The 19,950-nt window shown below is 45.4% G+C and overlaps 1 protein-coding gene across 1 annotated transcript in view; it reads right to left on the minus strand.

Moving 5' to 3' along the window:
• Window positions 1–2,710: 2,710 nt before the first annotated feature.
• LMNA (lamin A/C) overlaps window positions 2,711–19,950 on the minus strand; it is a 66,023-nt gene continuing 48,783 nt past the window's right edge. Inside the window, exons 2-12 of the mRNA XM_033923722.1 lie at window positions 18,343–18,499; window positions 17,348–17,473; window positions 15,626–15,796; window positions 13,045–13,170; window positions 11,371–11,591; window positions 8,716–8,932; window positions 8,092–8,199; window positions 7,524–7,643; window positions 6,565–6,657; window positions 5,993–6,265; window positions 2,711–3,795 (exon numbers count right to left, since the gene is read on the minus strand). Of these exons, the coding sequence (XP_033779613.1) occupies window positions 3,769–3,795; window positions 5,993–6,265; window positions 6,565–6,657; window positions 7,524–7,643; window positions 8,092–8,199; window positions 8,716–8,932; window positions 11,371–11,591; window positions 13,045–13,170; window positions 15,626–15,796; window positions 17,348–17,473; window positions 18,343–18,499 (1,639 nt within the window). The 3' untranslated portion in view covers window positions 2,711–3,768. The remainder of the gene's footprint in view (window positions 3,796–5,992; window positions 6,266–6,564; window positions 6,658–7,523; window positions 7,644–8,091; window positions 8,200–8,715; window positions 8,933–11,370; window positions 11,592–13,044; window positions 13,171–15,625; window positions 15,797–17,347; window positions 17,474–18,342; window positions 18,500–19,950) is intronic.

Raw genomic sequence — 19,950 nt, forward strand, 5'->3', positions numbered from 1 at the left:
ATATAATTGTAATTATTTTTCTTATAATGTTATACAATATATATATATTGTAATGATTTTATCAATTATTATTTAAATATGAACCTTTTCCCCCTCCCTTTATTACGTTATTTTCATGTAAGAATATCATCTATTATAATATTTTATTTATAATGTATGATAAAGAGAATAATTCCCTCCCCTTAACCCCTCCCCCCTCCTTCTTTATACTATTTTCTTATCATGGGAAAATGAAATTCAAATATTGCAATATTCTGTTAATGGTCCCCAAATCTTCTTGAACTTATTCATATATCCTTTTTGTGTTGCAAATGCATGTTCCATCTTATATATATGGCAAACTGAGTTCCACCAGAAATTATAGTTCAATCTGTCCCAATTTTTCCAATTATGTGTAATTTGCTGTACTGCTATGCAGGCAACTTCTGAACTAACAATGACAACGATTAAGATAAGTACCGGTACTTAGTTGTCAAATTCTATTGCAAACTAATAGAGAGATGTATCTATAGTTTATTAAAAAGTTACAGTTTACATAAAGGTCTTGTTTAAAAAAAGTTTAAAAATGATATCTATTCAAACTTGAAGTAAACCGTATTGAATACATCCTCAGGTTTTTGGGGGCCAGTGATTGGAGCAGGAGCAATTACGCTGAAGTTTCAGTCCATGATAGGACTTTGCGTAAGCTCCCATTCTGAGGCCTTTTCCTGAGTAGTTACAATCATTGTAGAATTAATTTTAGATACTTACTCTCTGGAAGTGGTATTTGGTATCATTTTTGTATATTGTGTTTTGAACCACTTCGGGTGAATATATCAGGGAAAGGGACACCATCTGGTTACAGTTATACAACCACACTCAAAGCGGTTTATATCCAAGTACTTCAAGCATGTCACCGATCTATCCCGCTGGGCTCATGTACCTGGGATTAAGTGACTTGCCCGGGGGGTCACAAGGAGCAGTGGGGAACCCCTGCACAACACTGGCACATTTTCATCAGAACGGTAGGGACAAGATCTTTTCCCTCAAGTGTTAGGGATTTTGTAGACCGATCTAGGAGCATTTCTGTACCATATCTGCAGAGATCCAGTGCAAGGCTTGCGTGTCCATGTTGAGGGAGATGAGTTTGTTCTCTGATTAGCTCCAAACAGGGATGAGCATCGGGAGGGGGGGAAAAAAAAAGACACAGGACACAGGTTTTTCCTTTGGTTCCTTGTATTTGTTTATGAAAATCTTCAGGTTACAGCACTGTGCGTCAAACCTGTTCTTACAGTACAGAACTGGCAGGCCAAGCTACAAGCGACAGAGAGGGCAAGCAGAGGAAGCCAACAGCCAGAGGGAATGAGGCCACAGTACAACCCGCCCAGCCCGGGAGCTCCGCGCTGAACAGAAAAAGGCACCAAATAGTGGTTTTGCTAAGGCTCCCTCCAGAAGAACCGTCTTGGCTCTTTCAAACTGCTCTTTGCATAGGCTTTAAAAACGATATAGAATTCTATTAAAATAGTTTTTACATTGAAATTTCTGGTAGCGGAATGGCGCTTTGCAAGATTCCTCCAGTACCAGGTAAGACATTCTACCATGCTGGTCCTAGTAGACGCAAAAGAAAGCAACAGGAGATTCTACCTTCTCAAGGCAGATACTCAAAGAAAACGGAGAAGGCAACTCAATAGCTTTATTCGATGAAGACTCGACACGCACGTGATTTGGCACGAAGGCCTGCCATGGGATTCTCGATGCTTTGATCAATACAATGTAGGTTGACTGTCCTATCTTTATAAATTATAATGATTGAGTCATTCACCGAACACATCAATCGGAATGATCACTAAAAAAAAAAGTCTCCAGGATGTGGAGATTAACCCAGGTTCCGCAGAATTTATAAGAGAGAACCGTCAACCTACATCAAAGCATTAACGCTCCTGAGGCAGGCCTTCAGGCTGAAACACGTACGTGTCGAGTCTTCATAGAATAAAGATACCGAATACCAACTGGTCGCCTTCTCTGTTTTCTTTGGGTGACCTAGTGCACTCAATCAACATTGCAAAGGGAAGTAGATCCTAGAGTTTGGTTGGCAATGGGAGTCCAATAGATTAGAGAGCCTGCGATGTTGAATTGATCCCCCCCCCTACAGAATAAAGGTTTTATTGTGTTTTACAGTGGGGACCCTACAACGCTCAAGTAACATTACAGTTTTGACCTCACCAGTGCCAACGAAATTTGACCACCAGTTCCTGATTTTGACCGGTGCAACTGGTGCTGTGTGTTGGGCACCATCGACTCGGGTTCGAGTCCTGGCGGTTTGATGAGTTTTAAAGATCCAAAAAGAGGTCGGTCTCATGCTAGTCCAACAGGATCCTCCAGCGTCATCCCCATGCTTGACGTCAACTTGTCCAGCTGCCTAGTTGCAGGTCGCCCTGGCCCTGAAAATACTTATACAGTAAGGACCGTTAAGTGCTGCTGATGTAACAATACTAATTGCATAGCTTTTGGAAACTAGTGTCCTAAACCCACTATAGCACGATATAGACACTGGAGAAATACTAGGACTTTGCGTCTCGGGTACAGTTAGCCAGAAATTTCTTAAATGTAAACTTGGCTGATTAGAAACTACCATTTTTCTAGTGTGAGAAAAAAAAAAATAATTCAGCCCTTACCCTCGGTGATGGTCAGATCCAGCAGACCTTCTAGACTTATTGAAAGGTTCAATAGCTCTTTTTTTTTTTTTTTAATACCTGCCCGCTTGTTTCGGTTCGGAGTTGGATCCAAAATGCACGGTCTTGAATCTTACAGGCTGATGGCTAATTCCTCTCGTCCCGATTCCTTTGTCCGTTTCCACCCACAATTAAATCGCCCCCACCTGCCTTCTGTAAACACATTGCCTAGCAAAAAGGGGGCAAGATGTACCCTGGGGCACTGCCAGCAGAGGCCTCAGCGGCAGCACCATGGCTATTCTCAGTGGGATTTGCTTTCCCGAGCCCTGGACTCCAGCTAAAATCAAGAGTTGCTCTAGCTTCAAACTTGACAATTGCTAAATAATCCATAATTAATCAAAAAAATACTTAACAAGAATAAAAAAATTTAAGTGCATGGTTTTTAAGCTCAGTGGACAGCAATTTGCTAGGACCCTATCAAGATGGCCTTCCATCGAAGATAATTTAAAAAAAAAAAAAATATTTGTTTTAAATATTTTGCAAATGGAAAGTTGCTGCCTCCTCGGCTGCCACCATTCAAGGTCAGGGTATGTCTGGCAGTAGCCGAGGAGCTGTTATCACTACCATCCTTCACTGTCCCTTCGCTGCCTTCATTTCAATTTTCCTAAATCAAAGAAGCAGAGAAAGTGCTAAAAACACATTAAACAAATTCTAAGCAAGCCCCAAGCACTACAATAAAATTTCAAGTCTGCTGGCGTTCCTATACAAATCAAGCTTGCAAAATAACGCTATTACAATGCGTATGCATGTGTGTATATAGACACACACACACACATCTCATATATATATATTTTTTGAGTGTGTTGCTAGAGTTTCTTTGGTTACATTTCTGTTTATAAAAAGGGGGGGAAAAAGCAGCATATTTCTAGAAACACAAGCGAGTAACTGTATATATATATTTTTTTTCTTAAAACGGAAAAATCCCCTAGGAAGTATCTTTGGCATTTATAAAATTCCTGCTGTAGAAAAAAAACAACAATGACAATTTGGTTTTAAAAAGAGAAATGCTTCTTCGGTCTGGGTAAGGCGTCGGAGATGGGAGTCGGAGCCACGCTGATTACATGATGCTGCAGTTCTGTGGTACCTGAAAGAGCGACACAGAAAACACAAACGTCAAGGTCTTAGGATGTGATATGCTATAGCGGGGGAGCTGTAAATTAAGGATTAGGTTTAGAAGCATGTTCACTTATAAATAGTGACATTTTTACATGTGTAGCACATACAAAGCAACACAGAAACATGGTGGCAGATAATGGCCCATCCGCAGCATCTACTATATCCGCCTCTCCCTATTGGCTAAGGCTCTTAACATTTGCATCTCCTCTTCCTATAGGCTAAGGCTCTTTACACCTGCATTGTGAGGTCATAGAAACATGATGGCAGATAAAGGCCAAATGGCCCATCCAATCTGCCCATCCACCATCTCCTCCTCTCCCTATTGGCTAAGGCTCTTAACATTTGCATCTCCTCTTCCTATAGGCTAAGGCTCTTTACACCTGCATTGTGAGGTCATAGAGCTTTATGGTTATAGAAAAATGATGGCAGATAAAGGTCAAATGGCCCATCCAATCTGCCCATCCACCATCTCCTCCTCTCCCTATTGGCTAAGACTCTTAACATTTGCATCTCCTCTTCCTATAGGCTAAGGCTCTTTACACCTGCATTGTGAGGTCTTAGAGCTTTATGGCTATAGAAGCATGATAGCAGATAAAGGCCAAATGGCCCATCCAATCTGCCCATCCACCATCTCCTCCTCTCCCTATTGGCTAAGGCTCTTAACATTTGCATCTCCTCTTCCTATAGGCTACACCTGCAGTGTGAGGTCATAGAGCTTTATGGTTATAGAAACATGATGGCAGATAAAAGCCAAATGGCCCATCCAGTCTGCCCATCCGCAGCATCCACTATCTCCTCCTCTCCCTAAGAGATCCCATGGACCTGTCCCACACTTTCTTGAAGTCAGACCCAGTCTTCATCTTTACCACTTCTACTGGTACATGGTGATTTCTGAAAATTCACATGTGGAGATCACTTCATGCCCGCATAGCTTTTCAAAAGTGCTTGTTTCAGCCAGGGCTTTCCATAAAAGATTAATGGGGGTAATTCTTCTTAATTTCCTGTCCCTCTCCAAAATGGAAACCCAAAATGAAAAATTGTGACCTTACTGCTTCATGGATGGTACATGGCAGCGATGCCACTTACATATGAAAGTTGAAAAACTGGCATTTCATTTGGGCACTGCCTAATTTATGCTGCTCATTTTTTTCTGTGTATATTTAGAAATTGGCTGCTCCTCCTCTGCATGCCAGTACATACATGTGTAGTCATGCATTTCCTTATATGTAGTTTACAAAAGGCTCTATGTTCATGTTCAGCAAACCTGTCAGGATGTTAAAAAAAAAAAAACCAACAACAAAAAAAAAACCCCAAATGCTTGATTGGGCAAGAAAAGCAAATTGAATTGAAAAATCAATTCAACAGGTCGAATCGAATCGAAAAATGTTTCCCCGAATCGGGCAGCACTACTCGAGAAGGTGTAATAATTGGACTTGGCCCCTTGGTGGCGCTAGTAAGCTACATAGCAATCAGTGAATACAATTTCAGCCACTGCATGGATTATAAATTAGGGGAAAGAGGGAAGATTGCTGAATCTGAAATTGCCGAGGGAAAAATACATTACAGGACTGTACGGTCATCTCCCCACCCCCTTTAGTAATAAAAGCACACAGGTCTCATCACCAGCCAATCGGGCTTCAGTCTTGAGAAAGCCAGTAAGGAGGACATGTCGGGCGTAAGGTCTCCTCAAGAGACTGGAAAGAGGCACCGTCTTAAAAAGACAAAAGCCAGCAAAGAAGTTAAACCAATGACAGGCAAAAGAACATCAAGATTTAAAAAAGCTAATGAAACCTAAAAAATATAAGATATTTCTTGTTCCAGCTTGCACCCACCACATCAGGCATAAAATACATGAAATCTATTAAATTGCAGTTACAAATTCTCCTCCAGTCGCTTTCTTCAGTGTTTTAATATTTTCTGTTAGGTTTCATGAGCTTTTTTTTTTTTTTTAATTAAAATGATTAATAAGATAAGATTTCTATTTTACTCTGTGCCAGTTTTTGGTTTTACTTCTTTGCTTTGTCTGGCCAAGAGACTGGCTACAAAGACATTTGAGACTCTATTACGAGCTAGGCAAAGGGGCTCCGTGTGTGTTTTTCCTCGGTTCACAAGAGTAAATTCTGAATTGAGTCATTACAATAATCGCCCAGCCCCTCGCTACCAACCTGGCTGCGTGGCTTGCCATTCTCCAGAATATAAGACCGGGTTATTAGGCTCTCGCCAATGCCGGCTCCACCAGGGGTGCCTCCCACGCTGCGGAAGCTGCGGCTCATGGTCATAGTGGAGGAGGAGCTGGAGCCCATCGCAGAGCCTGGGGTACCACCGGTGGTCTTCTCAGCTGGCTGTCCACATGCTCCACAGACCACGGTGCGGGAGCGCAGGTTATACTCGGCAGGATCACCAGAAGCGGTCATGCAGTGGCTGTGGCTGTGGCTGCCCTACGAGGGAACAAAAAAAAAACAAAACCCATCACATAGATGAGCGGTCTCCTCTGCTAATCAACGTCCAAACCCTGTCAATGTTGTAGGACAGGGCTGCCCAAGTCCGGTCCTTGAGATCTACCGGCAGGTCAGGTTTTCAGGATATCCACATTGAACGTGTATATGAGAGATTTGCATACCAGGAAGGCAATGCAGGCAAATCTCTCTCATGCACCTTCCCATCTAGTCCTGAAGGTCTGTCCTGTTCACGGCAAGCGGCTTGTTTATAACTTTCCACGTGGCTCAAAGACACTTACATGCTGATGGTGCAGAATTTCTTCATCGTCATCGTCATCTTCATCTTCATCATCCAGCACCACTGTGCGGACCAGCTTCCGCATTGCAACCTCCTGCAGGGCACAAGGGGTTTCCATTTAGACCTCGTTATGTGGCAAAGACTTTGGGGAACCACGTGCTTTCCCCCAGGAGAAGGGGCTGGCTTTTCTCCCCTTTTAACCCCTCTTCCTCCTTTCATATTATGTGAATGATCTAAATGAATTCCCACCTCCATAACTGTAACTGCCCCATCCAGCTGAGAATTTTCAGTGGTCGGGTCTGTTTTTCCCTGGAAATGAGCCTTAACTTTAGAAGATCAGAGACCTCATGTTCACTCCCATATCCATGTGTTTTAAGAGATGAGGGGGTACAAGATGTTTCAAGTTTGCAGCTAGAGAATGACACGGTGACAAATTTTCCCCCCTCCCCGCGAGTTCTCTTCCTGTCCCTGTTCCATTTCTGCAAGCTCCGTCCTCATCTGCACAAGCCTCAAACACTTTTAAAATCCGCACTTTAAAAGATTTGTGCGGTTAAGGCTGAGCTTACAGGAATGGGGCAGGGACAGACGGGGACAAAAACTCGCAGACATGGGGAAATTGAGTTCCTACAAGGACGAGGAAAAATTTGTCCCCCCCCATGTCACTCTGTTTGCAATAAAGGGACAGAGCCAGAGGGTCTGAAATTCCTCCCAAATCATCTTGTGCTTACAGAGTAGGCTTTGGCTTTGGCGGGAGATGGATCAGGGTTACTGGTGGCTATGTTATCCTCTAGGGCCGGCTGAGTTGGTTTCCTATTTTACCCCGTGGCCTGACTGAGAGTAAATGTTTTTGCTATTTCTAGGATGTAAGTTTTTTAAAACGTGAAAGGATGGGAGAGAGGATGGTCATTTCCCCCCCCAACCATAGGCCAGCCAGTTCCTCTTTTACAGCCCCTGACCTACCTCTCCAGTGGAAGTAATCAGAGCAGTGCGGATACTGTCTCCAGATCCCCAGGAGCCCTGAGCCTTCCACACGAGATCAGTAGGCGGATTGTGGGTAGCTCCAGCTCCGGATGCCCAGATCTAGGAAAACAAAGATAGGTTACACCTTTGATGAGCCCTACCAAAGATGAAAAGTACCCGGCCCACTGGTCTTCCACTCCTGAAATTTGCAGGTTTCAATTCCTTAAGACAACTGTTGACATTTTCAACATTAGCGAACGCACCAGCAGGGGGGGGACGTGGCCTTGTCTCGTCTACGGTTTATAAACCGAATCTCGGAGCTCAACTCGGTTCACAAATAATTAAAGACCAGAATGATAACTTTATATTTCTGTGTAATCCTCGAGTGGCAGGATCCAGAAGTATTCCAATATAAGGGGACCAAAGGGTCAAATAGATGGAATGCTGCCCATAGACTTAGGTCCCAGAGATTTCCCCTTACCAGCCACTGGATTTGAAAGGCCGAGCCTCTATGCCACAGAGAATCGCCTTTCTGGCCCCTCCCCCCCCAATAAGTTCAGCCACTTACTGTCATCACCTGACCCGCCTTCAGGTTGCATTTTGGAGGAAAGCGGTATACGATGGGGGTCTCGTCACCGATCTGGCGCTTGATCTGCCAATTCCCCAGGGATTGGTCCTGAAAAGACACACAAGAGTGTTCAGTAAAGAGGTCCAGCATGAGGTTGAACAGTGTCAAATCATTCATGTGGTAATAAGGCACCCGATATATATCCTATTCCTCAACCAGGGGCCACAAACCACGGCTCCCTCTGGAGCCTGGCTAATATGAACCATAGACTTAACCACTAGGTGTCACTGTTGAGAAACAGCCGGTACTCTCTTTTCCACACGGAATGTGAATTCCGTGTCTTCAGCACTCCCAGAAATTAAATGCCAAAGCCTGGACACGGGCCGGCAATGACTTTCCAGGCATAACGTCGAGTACTGCCGGCTAAATACTGATCTCTCTGTCTTCGGGGAGGGCAGATTAGGGCCTGTAAGGTAAATGGAGGTGGGGGGTGTAAGGCTGATCTTTATCTTTGCTAGAACTTGATAAACCGCCAGTGCCCTTGGCACCAGCCCTGTGGCCACAGAAACAACTCGGAGGGCACTGCCAGTGCTGCGGTCAACACCTTTCACCTAAAAAACTTACCTCGCTGGACTTGTTTCTCAGACGGACAAATTTCCCCTCTAGGTCGACTTCTTCCACAGCGACACGCCCACTGGTCCTGACGTGGTGGGAGAAGCTCGTTCCTTGGGACTCCCCGTTCTCCAGTTTCCGCTTCTTGGAGGAGCCTATGAAAGAGGAGTGGCCCATACTGGACTTGGTGCCTCTCTTATGGGACGAGGGGCTGGGAGAGAGCCTTAACCTGAAAGAGAAAGAGAAGAGGGTGAGGTGGCGTTGGGGAAGCCCTTCCTCGCTCACCCGCTCTACACATCTCCTGCCAAGGAGAGAAGCTTCGCAGCCGGCACCCGCTGGCAATTCCAACAGCGGCTCACGTGGCTGTACACTTCTCCCTCCGTAGTCGCAGTTTCTGCTCTCGCGGTTTCACTTATTCGTGATTTTTCGCATGCCGACTCCGTCCCCCAAAATTACCATCATGAGTAGAGTTTGTTTTCCTTTACTGTGCCCCGTCAATTCACACTTTTTTTCCAGAAACAATAGGAATCCCCTCCCCCTCCTCCCAAATTTAGCTTTTTTTCCCCCCCCCCACATTGTTTAAAACGGTGCGCACTCTTCCAAAACCGCGTGCTGTCTTTCCAAAAGCAGGTGAAAGCTCGACTCTTCTCCCAAGCCTTTAACAGAAGAAGCATCTAACCGGTTAAGTCACACCCCCGGGAACTAATGCCCACTTTACGTGTTGTATCGGGACTTGCCGATCCGCTCCTACCCTAGCTGAAATCATTGTCGGGCATCTTTTCCGGCTCCTTAACTTGGTCAGCTTTAACTTTCCAGCTAACTCCTGTCACATAATATATTACCTGGTTCTGCCTCCTCTTACACTTTACGCTGTCTATTGCGTGGTCGGTATTCTAAGCGATTTATTCAGCCATAAACAGCTCCTGGCCAGTTGAACCGCTTGTTCAGGGTTATCTGTTGATAAGTCAGCGGTTCGTACTGCCACCGAATAGCATCCCAGCTGCTAAACTCAAAGGCTGCTAGTTTGTGGGTTGACCGGGGATGGAGTCGACACTTCCACCCAAGCATCACTGGCAAAAAAATCCCACTTTCGCATATAAACTTGTTACTGGGCAGGTGGGAGCCTGAAAACAGTCGAGACTAACTAGAAAAAAAAAAAAGAGCCAGGCCGACGATCGTTTCGTGGCTTTTAAGCCACTGCTTCAGGGCCGTGACGCGCGACGCTCCAGGAGTTTTACTCTGCAAATCGATAGTCTGGAGCGTTGGTGTCACGGCCCTGAAGCAGTGGCTTAAAAGCCACGAAACGATCGTCGGCCTGGCTCTTTTTTTTTTTTTTCTAGTTAGTTCTGACTATTTTCAGGCTCCCACCTGCCAGTAAAAAGTTTATATGCAAAATTTTTTTTTGCCAGTGATGCTTGGACGGAAGAGAGCGGGAACACCTCTCCGTGCCAAAGGCTTTTCTTTTCGCCTTTAAAATACTTTTTCTGGCGTTGGTGTGTACTGACCAAGTGGAGCGATCTGCTTTCTAGAGCGGCGGTTCCCAACCCTGTCCTGGAGGACCACCAGGCCAATTGGGTTTTCAGCCTAGCCCTAATGAATATGCATGGAGCAGATTTGCATGCCTATCACTTCCATTATATGCAAATCTCTCTCATGCATATTCATTAGGGCTAGCCTGAAAACCCGACTGGCCTGGCGGTTCTCCAGGACAGGGTTGGGAACCACTGCTCTAGAATATTGTGTGTGTTTTCCCTCCGTTCCTATTTTTTGCTACTTACAATGTTAACACACAGTCGGGTATCCCTTGCCCCCCTGTGGGGTACAAACGCACAATGAATTTTGAGCCGTGTGCAATTCTGGACTACTGCAACATTATCTATCTGAGCGCCACAAAGAAAACCACTAGGAGACTAAAAACGATCCAAAACACCGCCATTCGCCTCATCTATGGCCTGAAGAAATGGGAACACATCTCCCCATACTACAACCAACTTCACTGGCTGCAATTCGAATCCAGAGTTCTTTTCAAATTCGCATGCATATGCTACAAATCGATAAATGGTCTTTCGCCAAGATACATCACTCCCCACTTAAATCTTCACTGCGCCAACAAGAAATCCCGCAGAATTCAGCTGTTCGCATACCCTTCGCCAAAGCTTTGTCAACTCAAAAGATTCCTTGATAAAACCCTCGCCTTCCAAGCAGCCAAGATGAACCCATGGCTAGCCCAAATGATACTCGAGGCCCCCACCTACCTCGACTTCAGAAAATCACTCAAAACCCACCTTTTCAGCAAACAAGACCCTTAACTGACCCTTCAGATAATCTCAAGGCCCCCTACCCGACTCTTCTCCTGCACGATAGCTCCTATCTCCCCCTGCTTCTCCTTCCCACTTCCCTCCTCATCCACCAAGTCTGACCTAATCCGATGTAAATCCGATTAATTTGTTGTAATTCTGCCCTCTTCATCTACGAAGTTGGCTAAACTTGTTGTAAATTTCCCTTTTCATCTGCCAAGTTTTGGCTACAGTTGTTGTAAATCCTATAAATTTGTTGTAAATCTACAAGTCTATACGGATCCTAATCTAATTTAATGTAAACCGCCTAGAACTCGCTGGGTATGGTGGTATATAAGAATAAAATTATTATTATTATTATTATTAATACCTTTCTTCTTCTCCCTCCAGCAGTTTGCGATAGGCATGGATCTCCATGTCCAGGGCCAGCTTAATGTCCAGGAGCTCCTGATATTCGTCCAGCTGTTGCTGCATCCGGGCCCGCATTTCTGCCATCTCCCGCTCCTTGTCGGACAGTATACGGCGGCTGGTATCTCGTTCCCTGGCCATAGCCTCCTCCAGGTCACGCAGTTTCGCCTCCTTGGCAGCCAACTGGGACGAGACGGATCACGATAAGATTAAAGGGAGAAACACACACACACACTTTCCTCCAAAACCTCAGGGCCTAAAAAGTGTCTGACAATTTGGTCTACGGCGGACAAAGTTTCAAGTTTATTGTGACTTGATGAACCGCTTTTAAATACCAAAGCGGTTTACATCTTTTCAATATTTAAAAAAAAAATAAAAATTAAAAACCTGGGGGGGTAGAGAAGCAAACCAATACTGACACTTAAAAAAAAAAAGTAGGATTGAAACAAAAGGAGAAAGGGTGCAGATACAATATTAAAAATAACAGGAAAAAAGATGGCAGGGGAGAGGGAATGTCGGGAACAGACGTCTTCCCCATTTTCTCTTTTTTTTTTCCCCCTCCCCCCCCATTATCAATCGTAGATCTCATAAGCGTCTTTGAAAAGTTTTAAGATTGATTTTAAAATTGTTTACATTTAGTTTCTTGCCAAAGTGTTAGGGGAAGGGCGTTCCAAAGAGTGGCCGCTACTACTGAGCAAATGGTTTTTCACGTTGTATCATAAAATAGCTGTCCGATTGTGGGAATAGCCGGGAGATGTTGCTTAGAAGATCTCGGTGACCTTGAGGATTTGTATGGGATTAAAAGCCTGTCGATGAACTTGGGGGAGTGATTGAGTTGGAACTTGGAATGTTACTGCGAGAGTTGTGAGTTTTGGGTAACCAATGGGCTTTTTTTAAGAAAAGGAGAAACGTGGTCAAATTTTTTAGCCTTGAAGATGATTTTAATAGCAGTATTTTGAATTATTTATTTATTCAATTTTCTATACTGTTGTTCCAAGGGAGCTCAGAACGGTTTACATGAATTTATTCAGGTACTCAAGCAATTTTCCCTGTCTCACAATCTCTCTAATGTACCTGGGGCAATGGGGGGATTAAGTGAGTTGACCAGGGTCACAAGGAGCAGCCTGGGATTTGAACCCACAACCTCAGGGTGCTGCTGAGGCTGTAGCTTTAACCACTGCGCCACACTCTCTGTAGTCTCCTGATCTGTTTTTGGGTGATTCCCTGATAGAGGGAATTGCAGTAGTCTAAGCTGGAAATGATCAAAGAATGAATTAGAATATTGAGAGCTTTTGGGTCTAGAAGGGTTGCAATAGAATGGATCATCCTTAGTTTGAAGAAACATTTTCACATTACGGAGCTAATTTACGCTTTACAACAGAGTGAATTGTCAAGAATTTCTCCTACTCTGTAACCAGTTGGATTGGGGTAGAAGAGATGCATAACTGAGACGTCAATGTTTCATTTTCTGTAGTTGGAAAGGGCATAGCGATATTAGGAGCGAGTAAATAACCAGCTGCCACATCTGGGTAGCTGCGATTAGAGAAACGGGCAACTTGTCGCCTGAACTACCCCGACATTTTCTGCTCCACTTTCGGAGATCCCAGCACAGCGTTAGCCCCCCAGTCCCGGGTACCTGTTTCTGCAGCTGGCTGAGCTGAGCCGACAAGCTCTCGATGCGGATCCGGGTCTGCTGCAGTTCCTCGTGGGCTGCTCCCACCAGGTTGCTGTTCCTCTCCGCTGACTGCTTGGCATTCTCCAGCTGTTCAGAGAAACAAGGAAAGATGGGTGGGTATGAACACAGGAACAAGGAAAGATGGGTGGGTATGAACACAGGAACAAGGAAAGATGGGTGGGTATGAACACAGGAACAAGGAAAGATGGGTGGGGTATGAACACAGGAACAAGGAAAGATGGGTGGGGTATGAACACAGGAACAAGGAAAGATGGGTGGGGTATGAACACAGGAACAAGGAAAGATGGGTGGGGTATGAACACAGGAACAAGGAAAGATGGGTGGGGTATGAACACAGGAACAAGGAAAGATGGGTGGGGTATGAACACAGGAACAAGGAAAGATGGGTGGGGTATGAACACAGGAACAAGGAAAGATGGGTGGGGAATGAACACAGGAACAAGGAAAGATGGGTGGGGGATGAACACAGGAACAAGGAAAGATGGGTGGGGATGAACACAGGAACAAGGAAAGATGGGTGGGGATGAACACAGGAACAAGGAAAGATGGGGATGAACACAGGAACAAGGAAAGATGGGGATGAACACAGGAACAAGGAAAGATGGGGATGAACACAGGAACAAGGAAAGATGGGAATGAACACAGGAACAAGGAAAGATGGGAATGAACACAGGAACAAGGAAAGATGGGAATGAACACAGGAACAAGGAAAGATGGGAATGAACACAGGAACAAGGAAAGATGGGAATGAACACAGGAACAAGGAAAGATGGGAATGAACACAGGAACAAGGAAAGATGGGTATGAACACAGGAACAAGGAAAGATGGGTATGAACACAGGAACAAGGAAAGATGGGAATGAACACAGGAACAAGGAAAGATGGGAATGAACACAGGAACAAGGAAAGATGGGTATGAACACAGGAACAAGGAAAGATGGGTGGGTATGAACACAGGAACAAGGAAAGATGGGTGGGTATGAACACAGGAACAAGGAAAGATGGGTGGGTATGAACACAGGAACAAGGAAAGATGGGTGGGTATGAACACAGGAACAAGGAAAGATGGGTATGAACACAGGAACAAGGAAAGATGGGATGAACACAGGAACAAGGAAAGATGGGAATGAACACAGGAACAAGGAAAGATGGGAATGAACACAGGAACAAGGAAAGATGGGAATGAACACAGGAACAAGGAAAGATGGGATGAACACAGGAACAAGGAAAGATGGGATGAACACAGAGGATCTAGAATTGGAAAATAATAGTAAATATTGAAGAACTAAGGCCAGTACTGGGCAGACTTGCACGGTCTGTGTATGGCCGTTTGGTGGGGGATGGGCTGGGGAGGGCTTCAGTGGCTGGGAGGGTGTAGATGGGCTGGAGTAGGTTTTAACGGAGATTTCGGCAGTAGGAACCCAAGCACAGTACCGGGTAGAGCTTTGGATTCTTGCCCAGAAATAGCTCAGAAGAAAAAATTTAAATTGAATCAGGTTGGGAAGACTGGATGGACCATTCGGGTCTTTATCTGCCGTCATCTACTATGGGCAGAAATCGTTCAGATGGTAGCTAAACCCGTCACCAACTACCCGTACCGGAAACTGCAGTAATAAACAGGGCAAGAATTTATGCCTTTCCCCCTCAATCCCATGCCCAGAAATACACCGTTCTACCCCTCATTTCAGGGGAAGGGCTCACAGGCTACCTACCCTTGCCACGCTGATGTTTACAAGTTCCCGGTGTTTATTTATTCATTCAATTTTCTATACCGTTCTCCCAGGGGAGCTCAGACGGTTTACATGAATTTATTCAGGTACTCAAGCATTTTTCTCCGTCTGTCCTGTTTTTCTCTGTCTGTCCTGGTGGGACACCGCTATATGCTCATAAGAGACTTGGCACGGCCATGTTTCGGCTGGTCAGCCTTCATCAGGAGTCAATAAGACCTTCTATTAAATACACAGCTCCAAAAACTGGTCGTGTATTATAGAGTACCATATGACCAAATGGGTTAAACACCAATAGTTGATGCCTCTGCTATCACGAGCACATTTTGGTGTTTGACCCATTTGGTCATATGGTACTCTATAATACACGACCAGTTTTTGGAGCTGGGTATTTAATAGAAGGTCTTATTGACTCCTGATGAAGGCTGACCAGCCGAAACATGGCCGTGCCAAGTCTCTTATGAAAATCTTCAATGAGTCCTTTACGAACACCTTCTATATTTTATTGTGAATAAAGGCTGTATTTCTGACTTTGGTGCATCCTGCTCTTCTGTGTGTCCCACTCCCTGCCTTTTCTGTTTGTGAACCCGTGGGGTGCAGTCTCCTCCTTTTAATCTTCTGGCTTTTTCAAGAAACTCAGCCAATTTAATGTGGAAGTCGCAAGCAGGCAGGCCCTAGCTCCTGTCGCTCATTAGAGCGGGAGGCACTGGGGTCCTACATCCTGCCCTTGGTTTTGATGGCGGCAGACAGTGGGTGGAGGGTTGGGGGGGGGGGGGGCCCTTCTCCCAGATTACCTTGGCATTGTATGTCTTTTCCAGCTCTTCCTTATACAGCTTCACCTGGCCCTCATGCTGGGCCCGCAGGTCCTGCAGGGCGTCCGCCAGCTTACTCTCAAAATCTCGCTGATGTCCATTGTCCAGTTCCACCAGCCGGGTCTCATGGCGGCGTTTTGTCTCCCGGAGTTCCTATTCGCCAAGATCAAATCGGGGAAGAGTGTCAGTCTGAAAAGTCTAGAGCATCATACAGGGTTAAAAGCTACAACTCCGCACAGGCTTAGACAGCGGTATTGAATGATAGGAATTTGGGCTGGGAGGGACCTCAAGGATTCATCTGGTTCACCCCCAGCCTTCAGGCAAGATCCCAGAAAAGACATGTCTGACCTGCTCTTGAAAGCCTCCTGTGATAAGGTTTCACCCCCCTTCCCTGGAAAAAAAGACTGGACAGACTGACAGATGCAGGAACCACGTTCAACAGTGCCTGTGTGCTTAGCAAGGGCTTTGCACTTTGAGCTAAGCACCCTCTGGCAGGGATTTTATCTCCGAAATCTGATATTGCTTCATCTCTCCCTACTGGGTGGAGCTGCTGTTTCTTGCCAGCACAGACTCAGTCAGTCCCTATTGAGCGTATGTACAATCCAATCAGTTTGGTTGGGAAGTGGTGTGGCTCAGTGACTAGCTACAGAGTTATATATTGGGGAGAACGCCTAAGATGTGAATTCAAATTCTATCCCTAATTTTGACTGTGTACGTGTATGACTTTGGGCTAACCCCCTACTCAGCTGTAAGATAGAGAATGGCACGGGGACTCATTTTCCCGTCCCCCGCAAGCTCCGTCCTCATCTGCACAAGCCTCAAACACTTTAAAAATCATAAGTGTTTGGGGCTTGTGCGGTTTAAGGCGGAGCTTACAGGAATGGGGGCGGCGACAACAACAAAACTCGTGACAGGATGAGGACATTGAGTTCCTACGGGGGAAAAAATGTGTCTCCGTGTCATTCTCTACTGTAAGAGGGTGATAAAATCGCTACGATCCCACTTGAGAAGCTGTTCAGCTAAGCCACACACCACAGACCACAAACACACTTCCAGGTCGTCCACCCCCTGAGATGGTGGCGACTCTCTTCCAGCAAACAAAAGGGACGACACTGAAAAGAAGTTGCTCATGCAGTGGAGACTTTTGTGTATTTTCAACTATTAACGCAGATACTGTTGGGTCAAAAATCTGACTGAATAGCCCTGCTACTATCCAAACAAGATAGGGATGGATTTGGTGCGGAGGGAATGAAGCTTTAAGGGGTTGATATTTGGCTGGCACGTGGTAAGAATACTTTTAGCTGCCACCAGCTTTACCGTATGCACTCAAATATAAACCGAGATAACTTTTTCCCCCCAAAAAAGGACGAAAAAGACTGACTCAATATAGACTGGGGGGGAGAGGGTGCTTATATTCAAGTGCCCTGCTCTACCAGGCTCAGCATCCAGCCCCCCTCCCTCACTCTGCACCCTATCTCCCCTCTCTCCTGATGGCCTTGCAGGCCTCCCCCAGGCCTGCCGTAAGCCCTGGTGGTCCAGGAGTGGGTCTGGACAGGAGGGATCCCTCCCACCTCCCCGATTAGTAGAATGCATCCTTTTCAAATCCCTGGAGGTCCGGTGGTGAACCTGGACGGGAGCGATCTTCCTACACTCCTGCCCTGTGCCGAGCCGCTAATCTGAACGGCCCACCTGTATGGGACATACCTCGCCATAAATATTCTTCTGGAAATCCAGCTCCTCCTTCACCGTCTGCAGACGGTTCTCGGCGTCCACACGTCGGAGCATCTCATCCTGGAGCTGTTTCTTGGCGTCTTCCAGAGCAGCTTCCAACTGCAAGGGGAGCACACGAGACAGAGAGGAGAAACATGAAGAGAAGGAGAGAGAGGTTATGAAGAAATCTTCAGAGACTGTGTCTGAGATACATATCATTAATGGAGGGGGGGGTTTGGAAGTACGGTATAACCAGGTATACTCTGCAACTCTTTCTACCATCTACCTACCGCTCAATTCATGGGCATGACCTTTGGCTACCACTGATCAGGCCTCAGAGTTTCCTTAAGCCCGATTCTGCTTCAATAGCCCCCCTCTATATCAGAAGTCTACCCTGTTACTTATAAAGAGGAAAGAGAGGGTAACCAAAGAAAGGTCACTTGTCCCCTGCCACTACATTTATGATGGAACATGTGGCACCCTTTCTGTGAAGTTCACAGCTGGGCCCCACTGCTCTGTTGCCTTGTCTGGGGTGGCCAGTCCATTACAAGATTGGCCCCTCCCACATCCAAATGGTCTTGTTTTGGGCGTTTGGGACACGGATGAAATTTTGGTTGAAAACGTGCTGCAAAGATGGATGTTCCTGCGGTCCGGACAAACAATAGCCTGGACATTCAAATAGACAAATCTTTGAAAAAAAAAAAATAAAAAAATAATAATTCTAGACATAATTTTTGAAAATGGGCATTTTCCCACTGCCGATTTTGGGCGTCTGAATCGGATTTAGAGGTTTGTTTTGATTACGCCCCTCCACGGCTCCTGAGGCAGGCTGTTTGGGCCAAAACACGTGCGTGTTGGAGCCACCCGCCCAAATAAAGCGGCGTTCTGAATTAAACCAAGTACACCTGCGTTTTTGAAAGGCTCCACCGTCTGCTTGTTCGTTAACAATGGCAGCGCCCACGGCTCTACTCGGGGCTGACCAGGCTTACCTTGGCAACCTGCGCTCTGAGCTCACGAACTTCATTCTCCAGGTTCCTCTTTTCCCCTAGAGCGGTGGTGAGAGCAGCATCCTTGGAGTTCAGCAACGCCTCCAGGTCCTTCAAGCGAGCTTGTGCTGTGCCCAGATCAGCTTCCTTTTTAGTGTTCCTGCAAAAGACAGAATGGGACACCCAGGGTCAGTCTAAAGAAGAAAAAAAAAGAGCAGCAAAAGGTCATGTAAGTAACAGAGACTTGTATCATATTAAGTACACGTGTACTGAAGCTTTTTTTTTTTTTTAACCATCAGGCACAGGAGGGTGGCAAATCTCCTCATTTTCAGAATAGTAAATTATACAATATGTATCTTTGCTGAATTGTTGACTTTCTGTATTTTGTTTCTATTTATTATGCCTGATTTTTGTATACTTTTGGATAGGCTGTATTTGGAAGGAGGACCCTGGGGGGTGGGGGGTTATTTATTTTATTTTGGGGAGGTTTGTGTTGGGTGGGGTTTATTGGGTAACTTTGTTCTCTGAAATTGGAATTTGTTATCAAAAATTTTGAGCGTGCCTTTCCATGGTTTGTTTCTCGATTTGTTGGTTTTGTTATGCTCAATAAAATACATTTGAACATAAAATGTATCTTTATTTTTCGTGTGTGTTTTATAGTTGATGGCGCCGGACTCCTCATCAAAGTATGGACAATCAATACCTACTGCACAGAACCATCTCTCAAAGAAGCAGCAGGCCAGCAAGGGCCAGATTCTCTACATGGGGGCCACAATTCAAGGCCAATAAAATCTGGTTCGGAACACTTTGGACCGGGTGCTTTCTTAACGAGTAGCTTAGAGCCCCAAATTCCCTTCTTTTTTTTTTCTTCTTCACTCTCTTGCATTGTATGCATGGTACCACTGTCCTGTTTATATTGGAATTCTTTTCCCATCTTTTAAAAACTTACACCGCTCTGCTCGGTCTGTTTAGAGCAGCACAGAATGTAAATACTCAATTGTGGGTACAAAGTTTGGCACTCAAAAGTGGGACGCAGATCCCAGCTATCCTGGGCACCTCTTTTGTGAATGCTCTTGACCCGCCCAGGCCATGCCCCATTCTGAGTTACACCCGATCCAATTTAGTACTCAGTGTTACAGACTAATGTGTAGCCAGCAAAATGCTTGTTAACATAGTAGATGACGGCAGATAAAGACCCGAATGGTCCATTCAGCTTGCCTAACCTGATTCAATCTAAAAATTTGTTGTTTTTTTTTCCTTCTTTTTCGCTATTTCTGTACAAGAAGCCAAAGCTCTGCCTGGTACTGCTCTTGGGTTCCAACTACTGAAGTCTCCGTCAAAGCTCGCTCCAGTCCATCTACAGCCATTGAAGCCCTCCCCAGCCCATTCTCCACCAAACAGCCATATACAGACACAGACCGTTCAAGTCTGCCCAGTACTGTCCTTGGTTCTTCAATATTTACTATTATTTTCCAATTCATCCCACACTTTTTTGAACTCCGTCACCGTTTTCCTCTCCACCGCCTCTCTCGGGAGCGCATTCCAGGCATCTACTACCCTCTCCATAAAGAAGAATTTCCTAACATTGCCCTTGAATCTACCACCCCTCAA

Source organism: Geotrypetes seraphini, chromosome 16 (genome assembly GCF_902459505.1).
Source record: "Geotrypetes seraphini chromosome 16, aGeoSer1.1, whole genome shotgun sequence".
NCBI lineage: Eukaryota > Metazoa > Chordata > Amphibia > Gymnophiona > Dermophiidae > Geotrypetes > Geotrypetes seraphini.